The 17,528-nt window shown below is 53.7% G+C and overlaps 2 protein-coding genes and 1 long non-coding RNA gene across 6 annotated transcripts in view; 2 read left to right on the plus strand and 1 right to left on the minus strand.

Moving 5' to 3' along the window:
* LOC110255797 (uncharacterized) overlaps positions 1-17,528 on the plus strand; it is a 440,685-nt gene that overhangs the window by 419,237 nt on the left and 3,920 nt on the right. The window lies entirely within an intron of this gene.
* LNX2 (ligand of numb-protein X 2) overlaps positions 1-17,528 on the minus strand; it is a 370,946-nt gene that overhangs the window by 339,764 nt on the left and 13,654 nt on the right. The gene's annotated exons all lie outside the window — the stretch shown is intronic.
* On the plus strand, positions 909-6,365 carry PDX1 (pancreatic and duodenal homeobox 1). The gene is given in 2 exon segments (NM_001141984.3): positions 909-1,494; positions 4,856-6,365. Coding segments are annotated over 2 exon segments (855 nt in total). The 5' UTR covers positions 909-1,085; the 3' UTR covers positions 5,302-6,365.

The raw sequence follows: 17,528 nt of genomic DNA on the forward strand, positions 1-17,528 counted from the left end.
TCCTTCTTTTCCCGAACATTGCTTCTCCCCCAGGCCTGCCTTGGTTGAGCCAGACACGGGAGTCAACGTCCTGCAGCTGACAGACTCCAGCGAGGTCCCGGATCCGTGGGGAGCCATCAAGAAGGATCTGGAAACCTGTGCCCAGCCCTCGCCCCTGCCTCCCGGCCACAGAAGAGGACGCTACTTCTCTGCCCCCTTGCCCCAGTAGCAAACTGCACTCTGAGGTGGCCGAACGAGCCCCAGCATCCCCAAATCAAAATTAATAATGCTTTTCAATTAAAAAAAAAAAGCCAAAAATCCATTGGGAATGCTTCTGAAGTTAAAGTTTACACTCCGGAAATCCCCCAGAGCAAACCACAGACAAAAACATAATGCGAACGCTGGATCACTCGTGGTTGTGTATAAACATAAATAAAATAGAACCAACTGCTTCTGACCTGTAGAGCTGGGGTCTGCAGAAAGTTTTGATCGTGTCCCCTAACAGTGTTTTTGTTTTTTTGTTTGTTTTGTTTTTTTTAGTTTGGGTACAATCTTGACATGTGCCTATTTCTCAATTATATTACTGAACCGATATGCACAATTTTTTTCTAAGCATTTTCTCTCGTTTATTGAAATCGCTGGTTAGAGGAGATTCGCAAGCCCTTGTTTTGCGACAATATGCACATTATCAAATGTACAAACAACACAGACCGTTTAAAGGATGACAAAAGTATGTTTCTATACATGAATAGAAGTCCAAATATTTTCCCCGCATGTCCCACTTTGGCAAGTACTGCCAACTGCACATGCAGGGGTGAGCAGTAAACTCAGCTGAGAGAGAATACTGAAACCTTCAGGTGGGTACCTGGGCCTGGCTTCTTAAGGCAGCCAGCCAGGCCAATAATGGCCTCGGGCTGAGCCACGTGGGGCACAGCGGAGCCTATGGCGTGGCAGCCGCCCGCCCGTCCCCGCCGGCAGCAGGTTCCCTCTGCCAGCGCTGCGGAGCTGTCAAAGCAGCAGGGGTGGCGCCGGGAGCGGGAGCGCCGCACAGCTCCAGGTCCCCGGCTCCAGCTCCCTGCAGGGGTCCCCAAGCCCTGGCGGCAGTCATGAATGGCGAGGAGCAGTACTACGCGGCCACGCAGCTCTACAAGGACCCCTGCGCCTTCCAGCGGGGCCCGGCGCCAGAGTTCAGCGCCAGCCCCCCTGCGTGCCTGTACATGGGCCGCCAGCCCCCGCCGCCGCCGCCGCCGCCTCCGTTCGCCGGCGCCCTGGGCGCGCTGGAGCAGGGCGGCCCCCCGGACATCTCCCCGTACGAGGTGCCCCCGCTCGCCGACGACCCGGCGGTGGCGCACCTCCACCACCACCTCCCGGCTCAGCTCGCACTCCCGCACCCGCCCGCCGGGCCCTTCCCGGATGGAGCCGAGCCAGGAGCCCTGGAGGAGCCCGGCCGCGTCCAGCCGCCTTTCCCGTGGATGAAGTCTACCAAGGCTCACGCGTGGAAAGGCCAGTGGGCAGGTAAGCCTGGCTCCCCGTCCCCTTTGTCCTCACCCGCTCTCGGCCTGGCTGCCTCTACCTTCCAGCGCTTCCCAGGGCCCCTCCCCAGCCCCTGTGGATAAGGCAGAGTCGGACTAAAGCATACCGGAACCTAGCAAGGCCATTCTGCACAGAAGCACTTCTCTGGCCCCAGCTTGGAGTGTCTTTCCACTCAGCTCTCCTCCTAGGAGCTTAGGCTCCTTCCTTTCCTGATACGCTGAACTCCAGGAGCCTGCGCGCTCCCTGCAAATCTAGGCCTGATGAGCCTCAAGGCTCGGGACCCTCCAATTCTCCTCCAGCAGGGAGGTCCGCCCGCCCAAGGCCCCCAGAATTGCACACCGAGGGAGCCGAGTAGGGCTCTGGGATGCTCCCTACCCGGCCAGAGCGTGCCTTCAGAGCCCCAGGCCCCTTTTTTCCTGAGCAAAGCAGCTCGAGTAAAGAAAGCCAGGCCGACTCGGGGGCACCAGGTTGGTGCAGAAAATCAGGGGAGGAAAACTGCACCCAAGCCTGCAAAGATGTCTAGAGGCCAGGGCCAGGGGTGGGGTGGGGTAGGGGGCTCACCGCCAGACCGAGGACTGGCCGCTCACCCTCGACGCTGGCAGCTGGGAGAGGCGTCTGCGATGCTAATTCACTTTCGAACAAACAAAAGTGTCTGAAGGGCCCTCCCCACGCTGCTTCCCAGCGTGTCGGTTTGAGCAGGAAGGTGTCCTCTTTGCACAGGCGGCTCAGGGCGGCCCCAGGCACCGGCACGTAGGAAAGGTCTTCCCGGAGCAGGGGCCGGAGGCACAGACACTGAGCGGCCCCCAGGTCCCTTCTCGGCCCGTGCCTGCGGCGAGTTGCTGCGCGGCCTGTGCTGCTGCCGCTACACAATGTTATCGCTTCCGTGCCGAAGCCACTTCTCGTCACACCTGCACTGCAAATAGTTGACTTTTCTTTCCAACTAACAGTCGGGAGTTTGGGAAAGAGGCTGGAGCGGCCCCCAGTCTGCCAGGTCTGGCTGGCCTGCCTGGCCCTGACCCTGACCCAGGCGCAGCCAAGCGGGGCTTCGGCGGGCCCGGGGCTCGCCTCTCCCCACTTTCTCATGAAGGCTGTGTGGGGCAGGACAGGGTCCCAACTTGGGCCACGATCTCCCCCCACCTCCGGCCGCACCCTAGGCCCAGGGGGGGCTCAGGGTGCAGCGAGGCGCCCTCATCCAGCCCGCGCGGCCGGGGCCAAAGACCTCGGAGTCCTAGGAAATGCGAAATTCTTGGGAGGCGGAAGAATAGCGTCTCTGGACGGGGTGCAGGGCTCTGAGTCAGGAGCTTCCTGCCAGGAGCTGCCTCCCTCCGCGGCCCCCTTCCCGCACTAGGAGCGCGTCTCCCGAATTCCCAGCCCTCCTTGCAGCTTCTTGAGAAAAAAGTCGATGGACGTTCTGAAATCAGAGCCCTTCTGAGGTGGGAGAACTTCCCTACCTCCCGGGTGTGTTCCTTCTGCCCTGGCGGAGCCTAAGTTCAGGCAGGGGGACAGAAGGAGCCAGAAACTAAGGAAAATCGGCAGACTTGCCGGGGGAAGGGGGAGACCTGGAAGGCTGGGGTCAGAGAGGCCCTTGCCTGCACCCTCTGACCCAGAGCACCCCCACCCCCGTGGGAAGCATCCATACGCCCAGGCCAGGTGCCTGTAGGATGCTGCTTCAGTCTGGATGGCCCGTCCTGGAAACGTGGGAAGGAGCAGAAACTTCAAGGTCTATGAACCCGCTTGCCTGCTCCTAGGGAGGCCTCACGCCGCTAGGAGAACAACTTTCATTTGTAGTAGAGATCCGAATACTAACAACAATAGGGACGTCCCAAACCCTCAACCTAAAAAATGAACCGCATCCGCCGCACTGGAAGGCTCGACCCCAAACGCCTGCCACTGCGCCTCGGGAAAAGTGCGGCCCGGGGCCCTGACATCTTCCCAATTCCACCCCCAAGAGCCTCCATCCTCAACCTTCGTCCCCTGCCAACTCATCCAGGACACAGGGCCCCTCGGCTCGTGGGCCCTGCGCAGCCTCTCCCGCAGGACTTCCGTGAGACCCGAGAAAAAGGCCCCAAGGCCAGAGAGGTTGTGGGTTGAATTTGTGAACTTGGGAAAAGATCCTTTTCAACGTTCTTTTGCGGCTCCTTGGCTTCTCTCCCAAGCCAAGGAAGACGCCAAGATGCCGGCAGCGAGTGAGACACCGCTGACTCCGACCCAAGCCTCCACCTTGGCTTCTGGGCGCCTCCTTCCACCTGGGGGTTGTATCGCGTGATTAACCCTCCCCCAAACACCCACACTAGCTTTTCAACGCCAGCCATCAGTCAGGGGAGAAATGTCACGTACCCCCGGCCCAGGCCAAGCCCAACTTTGGCGTCTTTTCGGTGTTTCGGTGGAACCTGCCGCCCCAGAGCCCACAGCCCAGGTGCCGTCGGTATCTCGCTCAGAAAGAAAACAATTAGTGGGGCTCAGGGGGGCTCCGCTGCCACCCACCCCACTACCTGTCCTGGGAGCTCTCGGCTCCCCAGTGGGGGATCTGGCCCCTGAGCCTGCATATGGGGCCCAGGCCCTCGGAGGCTGGGGCGGACAGCGACCTTCTCTGGGACTCAGAAGGGTTTCCAGAGGTTAGAATAACAATTACAGAGGATCTACCAGCTCTTGAGTTGGGGCTGATTACGACAATACGACTATATAGACAGAGGTGATATATTGTCAGATGTGATAAAATAACAATATATGTCATAACCGCGGGATTTTTTTTTTTATCAGCTCAAGGTTTTTCCAGCTGAAGACTGCACGCATTTAGTCGTGACATCCATTTACTGGGCTGAAACCTTTTTTTAAACAAAACAGTAAACAATAGAAAAATCAGATAGCATCACAGGTCATAATGTTTGGCTTAATGTCCTAAATTTTATGTCAGCTCTGTATCGGCGTGTGACCTGGGTGGTGATCTGAAATGGATTTCTTTATGCGGAGCGTGGTTAGACAGCTTTTAAGTCTTGCATTAGAGATATTTCTTGCCTTTGCAGAATCCAGCCTGTTCAGGTATCTCTCATGTGCGTTTGAATCAACCCAAATAGCAGCTAAGTGAACGCATTCTAGAACCCCTCCTTGGCAGAGCCACGGAGAGAGCTCCTGCAGCTCTGACCGCCAAGAAAAAGCAGCCACACGAGGAAAGGGCCGCCAGCCCCAGGCTGGGCTCTTGGGTGCAGGGGGCTGGAGCTTGGCCCGAGCGGCTGGCCGGGGCGGGGTCCGGAGACCTGGGCCTGAAGGGTCGGGCTGCATGGGTTGGGGCAGCCAGGAGGGGCCAGGGGTAGGAGGCCACATTCACGTGCTGTGTCGCCCGCAGGCGGTGCCTACGCAGCAGAGCCCGAGGAGAACAAGCGGACGCGCACCGCCTACACTCGCGCGCAGCTGCTGGAGCTGGAGAAGGAGTTCCTTTTCAACAAATACATCTCTAGGCCGCGCCGGGTGGAGCTGGCCGTCATGCTGAACTTGACAGAGAGACACATCAAAATCTGGTTCCAAAACCGCCGCATGAAGTGGAAAAAGGAGGAGGACAAGAAGCGCAGCTGCGGGACCGTGGCCGCGGGCGGTGGGGACGCGGAGCCCGAGCAGGACTGCGCGGTGACCTCGGGAGAGGAGCTGCTGGCGCTGCCGCCCCCGCCGCCCCCCGGGGGTGCTGCGCCGCCGGCTGTCCCCGCCGCCGCCCGAGAGGGCCGCCTGCCGCCCGGCCTTAGCGCATCGCCGCAGCCTTCCAGTGTCGCGCCCCTGCGACCGCAAGAATCTCGGTGAGAGATGGGGCTTCTCCCTGCCGAGTGGCTTGGGACCACTCGCAAAGGAGGGAGGGGCGGACCTAGGACCCCGGGTGTGACCACCGGTCCAGACAGTTCGATGCGGCAGGAGCTGAGCGGCCCACCCCAGACTGGAGGGGAGAACCCGCGCATGAGGCGCCTGTGCCAACTGGGCGCGGTGGGGACACGCAGGCCGGCCTTCGGGAAGGAGAGACGTTTTCTGTAATACCGGGGCTGCTTCTGCTGATATATTGTTGGACGGGCGGCGTCCGCCGCTGTCCTGAAGGTCCCAGCGCTCCAGAACCGTGGACCTCTTTAGAGAGGCCAAATCTTCAAGACAGGAAAACCATACAAATTGGAACCCCCCCCCCCCCAACACAGCGGGCAAGCTGGACGCAGCGCCTTAATCTGCCCGTAGAGCAGAGCCATTCTTACTGCCGCCTACGCCTTAAGGTTTAGAAATAAGAATTGAGAGGCGACCTCTGAGGCTTCAGTGACCTAGTGAAATTGATGCTGGTGGAATAGAATAATGCCCGGTCCTCTTCTTTTTTAATCCTTTTAGCAGAGCCATTTACTTCAACGTGCAACGGTCTTGCAAGGGTGGCTGGGCAGCCGCAGGGCCGAAGTGCAGGAGCGGTGCCAAAGTGCCTGTACTCCCCATGTTGGGACCCCCCCCCCCCCCCCCGCCCGCCCGCCCCTGCCGGCCAGGGGAGGTGGGCCTGGAGGGAAAGAAGGATGGCCCCTTGAGCGATCACTAAACTGGACATAATCTGGAGCTTTCTATTCAGAATGTGGATTCAGTTGCTGGTCTCAGGGCAGCGAAAACTCAGTGTGGGAGCCAAGCCGGGCATCCTCAGAAACTCATCACAGAGCCAGTGTGATTTCCACATCCTTAGAAATGAAGATGTATGTGATGGGGGAGTTTAGGGGGAAAGTGGTTGCCTTCATTTAAAGTTTTAAAATTACCTAACAGTTCTTTACAAACAGATCTGTGGTTTCCAGATTGCTTGTTTCAGGGTCTGGGACTTGCGTTCAGGTGATGTTTGTGGAAAAATGCTTAATAAACACAGATAAAATGGAAAGAGAGCAAACCTGACCCCCTTCGCTTTGTATCAAACCTTTCTTGCCATGCAGCAATTCATCTTAAAAATTAGAGCAGCTTTTTTTTTTTTTTTCCTGTACTAACCAGGGAAAGCCTGATAATTAAGACGTTTGGGTTTGGGGTAGTGTATCAGAGGGTGGATTTTCGGGTTTGTTTTGTTTCATTTTGAACTTAGGAATCGATTCTGAAGATGAAATTTTAGGCCGTACAGCCCAGAGGCATGAGGGTCCGGAGTACCCGGGCTGTCGCTGAGCAGGTGCTGACCAGAGCTGCCATCCTGCGGGGCGCCGGGCTGGGCAGGGAGACGCGCTGGCCAGAGCCTAATCGCGTTCCTCCCAAAGCACAGGTCCCGACAAGGCTTCTTCTGTGGCTTTGGATGAGTCTCCGCCCCTGGGTCCCAGGGGGCCAAGAGAGTCTGGTGCCACAGGCACAATGACCTGGACTTAGTGGGCTTCTGACCTCCCGGGCCAGCCTGCTCATCCACCGACTCTCAGGCTGTGATGGGCGCCATAGGCCAGCTGTGCACCTTCACGCAGCCTGGCGCTCCCACTGGTTCCGCCGGACATTGGCTTATTCCCTAGTGTCGCTGCTGTTATTTTTCTTTGCTAAGAGACACAGGGTTTGTGTCTTGTTGGTTAGAGTTTGTCTGTTGTTTTGGGGGTTTGTTTATTTTTGGGGGGGAGGATCCAGTCATAACGCCCCTCCCAAGGAAGGAACATTCTGTGGATCAGAAAAAAGGACTCTGGAGTTCCCGTTGTGGAACAGCAAAAACAAATCCGACTGGGAACCATGAGTTTTCCGGTTGGATCCCTGGCCTCGCTCAGTGGGTTAAAGATCCAGCGTTCCAGTGAGCTGTGGTGTAGGTTGCAGACGCGGCTTGGATCCCGCGTTGCTGTGGCTCTGATTAGACCCCTAGCCTGGGAACCTCCATATGCCACAGGTTTGACCCTCAAAAGCAAATAATAAATAAGGAGAACTCTTTCATCAGGGAGACTCACAGGGAAGAGTGTGCCCACATCCACTGGGGCTCTGGAGTCCAGCAAATAAATCTACCTGGACTTCAGGTCGCTCAAATATCCACCCGTTACCCTGATAAAATTGCTCACTTTGCTCGCTTTCCTCAACCTTAACGCGGAGGTGTACACTTCGGAGCGCTGTGAGGCTTAAACCAAAGAATATGCATAAAGCGCTTAACTCGGTATCCAGAAAATCGTTATCCCTCCACAAATATTAGTTGTTTTATGACCATCATCATTTTTGGAAGCAGCTGGGGAACTGCAGCTGCACAGACTTCCCGGGGCTCCTTTGACAAACGCCCTCTTGTTCATATAACCACCGATCTTTACTGAGCACGTTCTAGTTTTCAGACCTCCGTGCTCATAAACAAATCCTTAAGAGTCCGCAGCATCCTTCCCTGAGCGAGCGGCTCGGCCAAGGCAGCTGATGCTGGAGGGGGCGGGGGGTGGAGGGAGGGCCCGATGCAGCTCGGCCACCAGTTTGGTGGAGGTGCGGAGCCTCGCCTCGGAGGTCTTCCGGGGTCCACGCGGAAGCCACCGCCCTCTGCGAGCCACAGGCCCTCCGCGGGGGCTCGGGGATCCCAGGGTTCTCCAACCCGAAGACAGAAAAGAGGCGGCCCGACTCGGCGGCAGAGGATGCGGTCTGACTCCCGCTAGCGGGCGGCCTGCGGCTCAGCCGCCCCGATCGCTGCGCTGTGCGGAGAGCACTACCGTGCGGCTCCACACGACTCGCGGCAGGTGCCTTCGCGCATCAGAGGCCCGACCTTCGGTCCCGCCTCCCTGGGCTTGACTTCCGCCCCCCACCCCTTAATTCTGCGGGCCCCGGAAAAAAAATCCTGACTTCTCCGTTTCCTCCTCCATAAAATGGGCTCAACGCGAGGATGGGAAGAAATTATGTCTTTCAAGATTTCATTACCGGGCCTGGCGCGCAGTCGCCAGCACACGTGTGGGGCCGGCGGAGGCGAAGCGTTGTGGCCAAGGCGCCAGCCTCCCAGGGAGGCGGCGGAGAGAGAAGCCCGACTCGCACCGGGGCTTCGAAGAGGTGAAAGACGGCGACCGCGGTGGGGCCGAGGAGCCACGCGGGACCCCATCGGCAGCGGAACGGAGCCCGTGGTCCACATCCCTCCGGCCTCAGAAGCCAGGCCAGGCGACCTTCGCGCAGCTGGACGGGTCCGTCTCCGCCAGCGGCTGGAGGATGCGAACTCCGGGTCGAGGGCCAGGGCGCTGGGAGGGGCCAGTCGAGTCCACGCGCCCGGCCCAGACTCCCGAGGGAAGAAGCCCGAACAAACGCAGCCAGCCGGGCCCGGGGCAGGGCCTCTTTCTGCCCGTCCAGACACCAACAGGGCCAGAACCCAGAGGGGACCGCGGCACCTACCTCCCCTGCCGGGCCGTGAGCATCCTCTGCTTCTCTGGCCGGCGCACTCCGCACACGCAGAAGACGGAGCCAGGGAGCCCTGCACGCTCGGGAGACGCTCGGGAGACGCTCGGGAGACGCTGGGGAGAGCGGCCTCGGCGCGGAGGGAGACGGCGTCCCGGCCCGAGCGCCGTGCGCAGCCCGCTCGCGAGCGCGCGCCCGCTGAGCGCGGCAGCATCGATCGCTGCGGCATCCCGCGCGGCATCCCCGCTGGACCGCGAGCCCCGCCATTCCTCCTGGACTCTTCCACGTGCAGGGAGATACGTTCGGGGAGCGCTGCAGAACCAGGCGCTCCCAGACGTGGCGCCGACGGCCGCAGCGCTGTCTGGGCCCAGCCGTAGGTGCGGTCCTGGGATTTGCGAGACGTGGTGGGGCCTCCTCGCCACCACCCGCACCCACCCACCCACCCCCGCCCACTGGGAGGCACAAAGCGCGAGCCCGAGCGCCGGGGGAGAGCGCGCCGCAGGGTGCGGGAGGGTCGGGGCCTCCTCGTGCGCTGCGTCGGGTCACACAGCGCCAGCAGCAGTGCGCGGGTGAAGTCGCCTTTTCTTTTGCGATATATTTCTTTCTGAAGGTTTGCTAACAGGCCCTTGAAGTTCTCGCCTTAAAAACTCAATTCATAGCACGCAAGAACAACAGCTGAGAGGTTGGGATAGTTTCAGGTCCTGCCTATTGCTTTTAACGGGTATGGCACCTGTAATTCATTTGCCCCTTTCGACCTGTAGACTTTTTCAGTAGCTTGTGCATCTATTTTCTGCGAGGCAAAGCGCAAACATTAGGACAAGACTGAGCTCTCTGAAGTGCTTAAATCCAGCAAGCCTCAGCATTTCTTAGAGTAATGTCTTTTATCTTCTTTTCTCTTTTTTCTCTTTAGGGCTGTACCTGCAGTATCTGAAAGTTCCCAGGGCAGGGGTGGAATTGGAGCTGTAGCCTCCAGCCGACACCACAGCCACAGCCACTGCCAGATCCATCCCAGCCGCATCTGTGACCTACACCACAGCTCACGGCAGCGTCTGATCCTTTTACCCACCGAGCAAGGCCAGGAATAAAACCCATGTCCTCATGGATACTAGTCCGGTTTGTTACCTAGGACCCACATAGGGAATTCCGGGCCTAATAAAATTTTATTCTTTTTTTATTAAAATTACTTTTCTCCATAAGTGAAACGCCATGGCTTTTGAAAGTACAGATATCTGTAGCCTTAAGCAATATTTTAATTCACTTTTTTTAAAAAAAAGGGAATTTTATTTTTTTAATTTTTATTTATTTTGTGTGTGTGTGTGTCTTTTCTAGGGCCGCACCCCGGGGCACATGGAGGTTCCCAGGCTAGGCATCTAATCAGAGCTATAGCTGCCGGCCTACGCCAGAGCAGAAGCAACACAGGATCTGAGCCACGTCTGTGACCTACACCACAGCTCATGGCAACGCCAGATCCTGAACCCACTGAGCAAGGCCAGGGCTTGAACCCACAACCTCGTGGTTCCTAGTCGGAGTCGTTAACCACTGAGCCATGAAGGGAACTCCTATAATTCACTTTTAAGTTGAATTGCTGAGAGTCTTTCCCTAAATACAGAACATATGGACACTCCAAATGTATGTCACATCATCAGCATGCAGTCAAGATACTTGTCTGCATTGGAGAATACCCTGAACTCTCATAGCTAGTCATAATTACACATATAAAAATTGTAACAGTATTTTTTTGCCATAATTTATATCATTTGAATTATTTCTGTTATTTTCCTGAATTCTCATTTAGTCTTATTTTCAAGGGAATAAGAGTTTGAAAAATCATTTCTCCTATTTACACATGCTCTTAAAAATTCATAAGTTTCACACATCTAGATATGTCTAGAAATATTGCTAATTTTTTTGGTCATACCGCAGCACGTAAAAAATTCCTGGGCAATGGATCAAACCCAAGCCACAGCTGTTACAACATCAGATTCTTTAACCATTAGACCACCAGGGAACTCTGATACTAACCAATGTCAAATTGACATATTACATGGAACTATTTCCACTTCAGTAGTTCCAGAAATGCAGTAAAATGTCAAAATAACCTCCAAGATTTAAAACCATTGAAAATACTCTGTAATTGAATTTACTGCCATATAATAACTGCATGGCTTAATTTAATGTTGAAAGTCTAATATCCTCGATCAGGGTGCAACAAAGTCAATTATTTCTCCTCTGGATGAGTGCGCCTTTCGCAGACTCACAAACACACAGACTTTGTCAAAACAAGCCAACTTTCATGCCGCCTATTGTCCTGAGAGCCAGCAGAGGGCAGGGAGCAGGGTCTCTGGACAAACAGGGAAATCAGCAGTGCTGCTTCTCGGCGGCACTCTGGGCAGGTTTAACACCTGGTCTGCACCCACTGTGTATGGCCCTTCTGAACGCGGGGCAATGAGCACCTCCCTTTGAGGCTGTCAACTCACAACTTCCCTCGTGTGATTGCGTGAGGCTTGAATGATTTGTGCCAAGTGTTCATACACCGGTGGGTAGGATGGTTCCTCTGGAAACTGAGCTCTTCCCCATCCCCCTCGCCATCCCAGCACTTTGTTCCGTGGGCCCCAGCGGGGACAACAACGGTGACACAAAACCGATGTGTGCCCTTTTGTCTGGAGCCCTTAGGTCCTCCCTGTGCCGGGGTCGCCGGGTCTTGTCCTGGCTCTTCGCAAGAAGAGTCACCTTGGTGCTAGCCGGGCAGGAAGAAAAATAAATACCAACTCTTTATTACAAAGGGGCAAAAGCCAGGCATGCGGAGGCTACACTTCGAACGGCAATGGATGCCAGTGTAACTAGTTTTCTACATAAGGCACATGTGTTTTCATTCATTTAAGGACCGCCTGATGACTGAAGCCAGAAAGTCTCTTTACAAAGTAGCATTTGTGTAGGGTTCCCGAGGCCCCCAAGAATAGGTGATTGTCCCAGAACTTCGTCGATAAGTCATTTCCTCAGATCTTACTGTGTGCACAGGCTTGGCTCTGACCTAGAAACCCCAACAGCAGTGGCTGAAGGGAGAAGTTAACGTCTCTCCTATGCGGAAGTCTGGAGGCAGGTGGTTCAGGACTGCAGTATTGCTCCAGAGGTGTCTGGGGCCCTCTGACCTCCCTTTCTGCTGCCCCTGAATTGCACCCCCCACTTCACAGGCCAGTATGGCACTCCACCCACTTTCTAGGAAACTAGGAAGAAGGGGAGGCCCGTGGCAGTGGGGGAGGGGGTGTTCCCTGAAAGGTGTCACCTTGTAATCCCTTGAACCTGTGGGTATGTTCCATCATAGGACAAAGGGGGCTTTACAGGTGTAGTTGGGTCAGGAACCCTAACTTAATCCTGGGTTATGTGATGGGCCCAATTTAATCATACAAGCCCATAAGAGCAGAAAAACTTTTCTCCAGCCGGAATCCAAGAGATGCGGCAGAAGGAAGCGTCAGAGAGGTGCCACGTGCCCTTGCTGGCTCTGGGATGCAGGACCCACATGCCAGGACTGGACAGAGGCCTCCCGGAGCTAAGGGATGCCCCCACGTGGCAGTCAGTTAGGCATGGGGACCTCAGTCTTACAACCACGGGATCCAGATCCAGCCAGCAACCCGAGTTCTTCCCAGAGCCTCCCTAGAAGAGCCCCGCTGGCCAGCAACTCGATTCTGACTTTGCGAAACGCGGCGCAGGGAAACCCGCGGCACCAAACGGGGCTCTTGACCTACAGAAGCTGGGAGAGAAGACTGATTTGCGCCGATCCGTGCTGCTGACTGTGGAGCAGTTCGCCTCTGCAACAACAGAAAACCATCGCGGTCCTCTTTCCCTGCATGACACTTCAAGGAAGTGACAGCCTGGAACAGGACGGAGGTACGTGAAGACATCTAGCTGTACAGCAGGCTGGAGAGCGTAGAGTTTATTCTGGATGGCCGCTTGTCTCCTTAAACTTGGGAGGGAACAGCACTGAAGGAGGAAGGGTAGGACGGATCCTGGGGACAGTGAGCAGTCTCTACCACTGTTCCTAAGAGTCTGCATTAAAAAAAATCCGCATCCTAATTGGGTATCTTCTACAAAAGCTACAGAAGAAAACGCCAGCCCAGGTTGCTATTTTTATGCATAGCCCAGGTGTGGAACCCGTGTGCTGGGATTTGGGGCTGGGAGGAAGTTTGTTCTGCAAATTTGCACGCTTACTTCATCTGACCGTGCGCACCCTACAGAGCATGACTGGTCTTGTCTGTCAGAAAGATCGAAATTCGGGAGTTCCCTGGTGGCCTAGTGGTTAAGGACTTAGCATTATCATTGCTGTGGCTTGGGTTCCATCCCTGGCCCAGGAACTTCCACATGCCCATGGGGGTGGGGGGCAAAAAAAGAAAACTTAAGTGTTCAGTATTCAGCTGGAGCTCAACCGTGTCTCTCATCCTGGCAAAGCAGATTGAGGAAGGCTGAGATTTTTGGTCAGAAAACTCGGCCTCCATAAACACACTACTGTGTATAAAACAGAGCGCCAGCAAGGCGCTATTGCATGGCACAGGGAACCCTTCTCTAAAGATCCTGTAATAACCTATAATGAAAAAGAGTATAAAAAAGAATATACATGTATATACGCGAATAACTAAGTCTCTTTGCTGTACACCTGAAACTACCACAACATTGTAAATCCACTGTATTTCAGTCAAAATTTTAAAAGTAAAATAAAATTAAGGACCAGAAAAAAAAAAAGGGGGAGTTCCCGTCCTGGCGCAGTGGTTAACGAATCCGACTAGGAACCATGAGGTTGAGGGTTCGATCCCTGCCTTTGCTCAGTGGGTTAAGGATCTGGCGTTGCCGTGAGCTGTGGTGTAGGTTGCAGACGCGACTCGGATCCCGCGTTGCTGTGCCTCTGACATAGGTTGGCAGCTACAGCTCCAAATAGACCCCTAGCCTGGGAACCTCCATATGCCGTGGGAGCGGCCCAAGAAATGGCAAAAAGACCAAAAAAAAAAAAAAAAAAAAAAAAGATTTGCACCCATGAAATAATTGCATATGAAAAGGGAAATGAAAATGTGGCTTCCAGCTCTGCGTTCACCATGCATCACTGGGCATCTGCAGGTTTGTTTTCTCATCGGTACAGTGGGGGAAACACCTGCCTCACAGGACTGTAATGAGGGTTCAGGTGTATGCGAAAAGCACTTTTTGGTACAAAAATGGGCCCTCAGTATTACAGGTTATTCTCAACACTGTTTCTCCTCTTCCTTTAAATCAGTGTTTCTCAAAGAGGAGGCTTGCAACCTATTAGCCACTGATGAAAGCTTCATGGGTTGGTATCAGACTTTGTGTTGGTTTGTTTGGGTTTTAATCCTATCACTCCTGGCTTTGTTCGGCTGTGGGTCGTCTGCTTGTTTGATTGGTTAGTTGTGGGTTTTTGTGTGTGTGTGTGGAGGTTTTTTGGCTGCTCCCAGAGCATGCAGAAGTTCCCAGGCCAGAGCTCAAACCCGAGCCACAGCACTGACAACACCAAGTCCTCAACTGCTAGGCCCCCAGGGAACTCCAGAATTTTTAAAAATTAAAAAAGAGCAGAAGAGAAAACATCAGAGTGTATTGTGTGTAGTGAGGATAAAGACAGGAAGCTTTTGCAGTTATTATAAGTCATAATATAAAATATATTTCCACTTTGGCTGCCATACAGTGCTGGGAAAACACCATCCTGAATGGTGTTCGGTCTTTCTTTTATCTGTTTTAAGGCTTTTTGCTATAAATGCCCTGGTTAGGGAGTTCCCGTCGTGGCGCAGCGGTTAACGAATCCAACTAGGAACCATGAGGTTGAGGGTTCGATCCCTCGCCTTGCTCAGTGGGTTAACGATCCGGCATTGCTGTGAGCTGTGGTGTAGGTTGCAGATGCGGCTCGGATCCCGAGATGCTGTGGCTCTGGTGTAGGCTGGTGGCTACAGCTCCGATTCGACCCCTAGCCTGGGAACCTCCATATGCCATGGGAGCGGCCCAAGAAATAGCAAAAAAATAAAATAAAAATAAAAAAATAAAAAATAAATAAATGCCCTGGTTAGTATGTGCTTTTATTGGAAACCAGCTCAAAGCTTCTTTGGAGCCAGAACGTTGGGCTAAAAAAGAAGGGGAGCGGGGCTGGCGGCGGAGGGGAGGGGGCATGTCACTTACCTTTCACTCCAGATATGATTAAGCTCCTACTTCTTGGCCTCAACCCCCCCCTTCCAGACTCTGCCCAGTGGTGCTCGGGCTGAGCCAACACAGGAAAAGTACTTTCTCCCTTGGCACCTGGCTGTGGGCTCAAATCTGCCGGCCAGGAGGAGACACTGGAGGGAGGCTTGAAGGCTGAAGGGCTTCTCCTTGGCTTCTGCTTCCTGGTCCCCTCAGCGGAGCCCCGGCCACGCATCTTCCAGTGAGGGCAGTTTACCGCATCAGTAGCTGCTGAACCCCCTTTGCAGCTTTTCTAGGGTCAGCACCCCGTCAAAGGCATCAACCACCTCACAAAGGCTGAGATCGGAGTCTGAGTCCGGGGACAGCTCCTTCGGGGTTCCGTTTTCTTACTGACAAGCTCTTCCCTTGGTCGCCCCAGCCCTAGGGTGGCACCTGGTTTCTGCAGTTACTGCCTCCTGGACACCTGCATGCGCCTTCAAACCTTTTCATTTCTCCAGCATCTGACTCCTCTCCCTGCGGAAGTAACCTGCGTTGGTTCTGTCTCCTGATTAGATTCTGGACCAGCGGGCACGTCAGGGTGCGCTGAGGCTCAGGCTGAGCTGTGGAGGGAGGAATTACAGGCCTTATGTATTTCTTTTCCAGAAGCTTTGCTGAGCACCCCTTCTGGCTCTCCGGAGACCCTCATGGACGGTTAAAGTTTATCTCTGTGGAAAAGAATTACTCACCTTATCCACTTGAGGCCTGGACTTTGAAGTGGAATCGTTATTAAAGTTATGACTTTATATTTTATACCATCGTGGTGAGATGGGATCCCTATGAAGAAAGAAAGGGTGTCTTTTGCCCCCTGAAGCCAAGTTATTAAGGAATGATACAGAGTCGGAAATTGGCATCCTTCATTCAAAACATCATGTTACACAATGTTCACCTTCTGTTTTACACCAGAAGCTCTGGGAATGTACTATTTCTTTTTTTTTTTTTTTTGGCTGGGGGGGGCAGGTCCAAAGCATGTAGACGTTCCCAGGCCAAGGACTGAACCAGAACCACAGCAGTAAGCTGAGCCACTGCAGTGACAATGCTGGATCCTTAACCTGCTGTGCCATAGGGGAACTCCTGCCCTGTTCCAAATCACAGCAAAGATAAGTGACCTTTCTAGGTCTTAGAAGCCACAGACCACACAATGCTGGACAATGGCCTTCAGAAGCGGGCCAGTGGGGTGTGTTTAACCATCATGCTTTGTCTGTTCTGTAATCTATAATTATGAAACCATGACCCAGTCTCTTACCTGGAACTTGGATATGATTGGAAAATGGTATAAAAACTGAAATTATGTTCCTTGAAAATCTCGGTCCACGTCCTATGAAATTTTTCTCCTTTGCTTCTTTAATAGTTGCGAAGATCGCCATAGCAATAATATTCAAAAGTAAATTGGTCCCCAAATAGTGACAGTTTTTTTTTTTTTTTTTTTTTTTTTTTTTAAATAGTGACAGTTTTAATGACAGGTGTATAAACACCAAGCACTTTTTTCAAACATCTGTGGAGCAGAAAACACACTCTATGCAAACTCCGTTCTCCCCGGACTTTGGGAGAACATGACTTTCTCTGACTTATCTCTTCTTGCACTTTGCTTGTTTATTTATCTATTTATTTAGTCTATTGTTTTTTTAGGGCCGCACCTGCGGCATACGGACGTTCCCAGGCTAGGGGTCGAATCGGAGATGTAGCCACCAGCCTACACCACAGCAACGCCAGATCTAAGCCACGTCTGCGATCTACACCACAGCTCACAGCAACGCCAGATCCCCAACCCACTAAGGGAGGCCAGGGATCAAACCCACAACCTCATGGTTCCTAGTCGGATTCGTTAACCACTGAGCCACGACAGAAACTCCTGTTTATTTACTTTTTAGCCCTGCCTGCAGCATGTGGCAGTCCCTGGGCCAGGAATCAAACCCACGCCACAGCAGCAACCCACGCCACAGAAATGACAATGCTAGATCCTTAACCCTCTGAGCCACCAGGGAACTCCAATGCTTAAATTATACACACACACACATACACACAGACAACTGCGGTAGCTAGTTTCTGACCTGCCCCTGGGGAGTCAAGCCTCTTGATCTCCACATCTGGGTGTAGGCCACGGCCGCAACACCTGGACTATGCCTATGACTCCTGTGAACCAGAAAACTGCAACAAAACGGATGCTGTGATACAGAACTACCATATGATCCAGCAGTCGTACTCTTGGGCATAAATCTGGAGAAAACCACAATTCAAAAAGACACATGTACCCCTGTGTTCATAGCAGCACTATTCACAACGGCCAGGACACGGAAATAATCTGAATGTCCACCAACAGATGAAGGGGTTAAGAAGACGTGGTACATACACGCAATGGGCTATTACCCAGCCATAAAAAAGAATGAAATAATGCCATTTGCAGCAACATGGATGGAACCTAGGAATTATCATACCAAGTAAGTCAGACAGAGAAAGACAAATACCATGTGAGATCACTTATATGTGGAATTTAATAAAAAGTGATACAAGAGAAGCTATCTTGAGGAGAA

The sequence above is a fragment of the Sus scrofa genome, chromosome 11 (assembly GCF_054392235.1).
Source record: "Sus scrofa isolate SSC_HxYL_T2T_F1_AM1 chromosome 11, Sscrofa_HxYL_maternal_Yorkshire_Landrace_v2.0, whole genome shotgun sequence".
NCBI classification, from domain to species: domain Eukaryota; kingdom Metazoa; phylum Chordata; class Mammalia; order Artiodactyla; family Suidae; genus Sus; species Sus scrofa.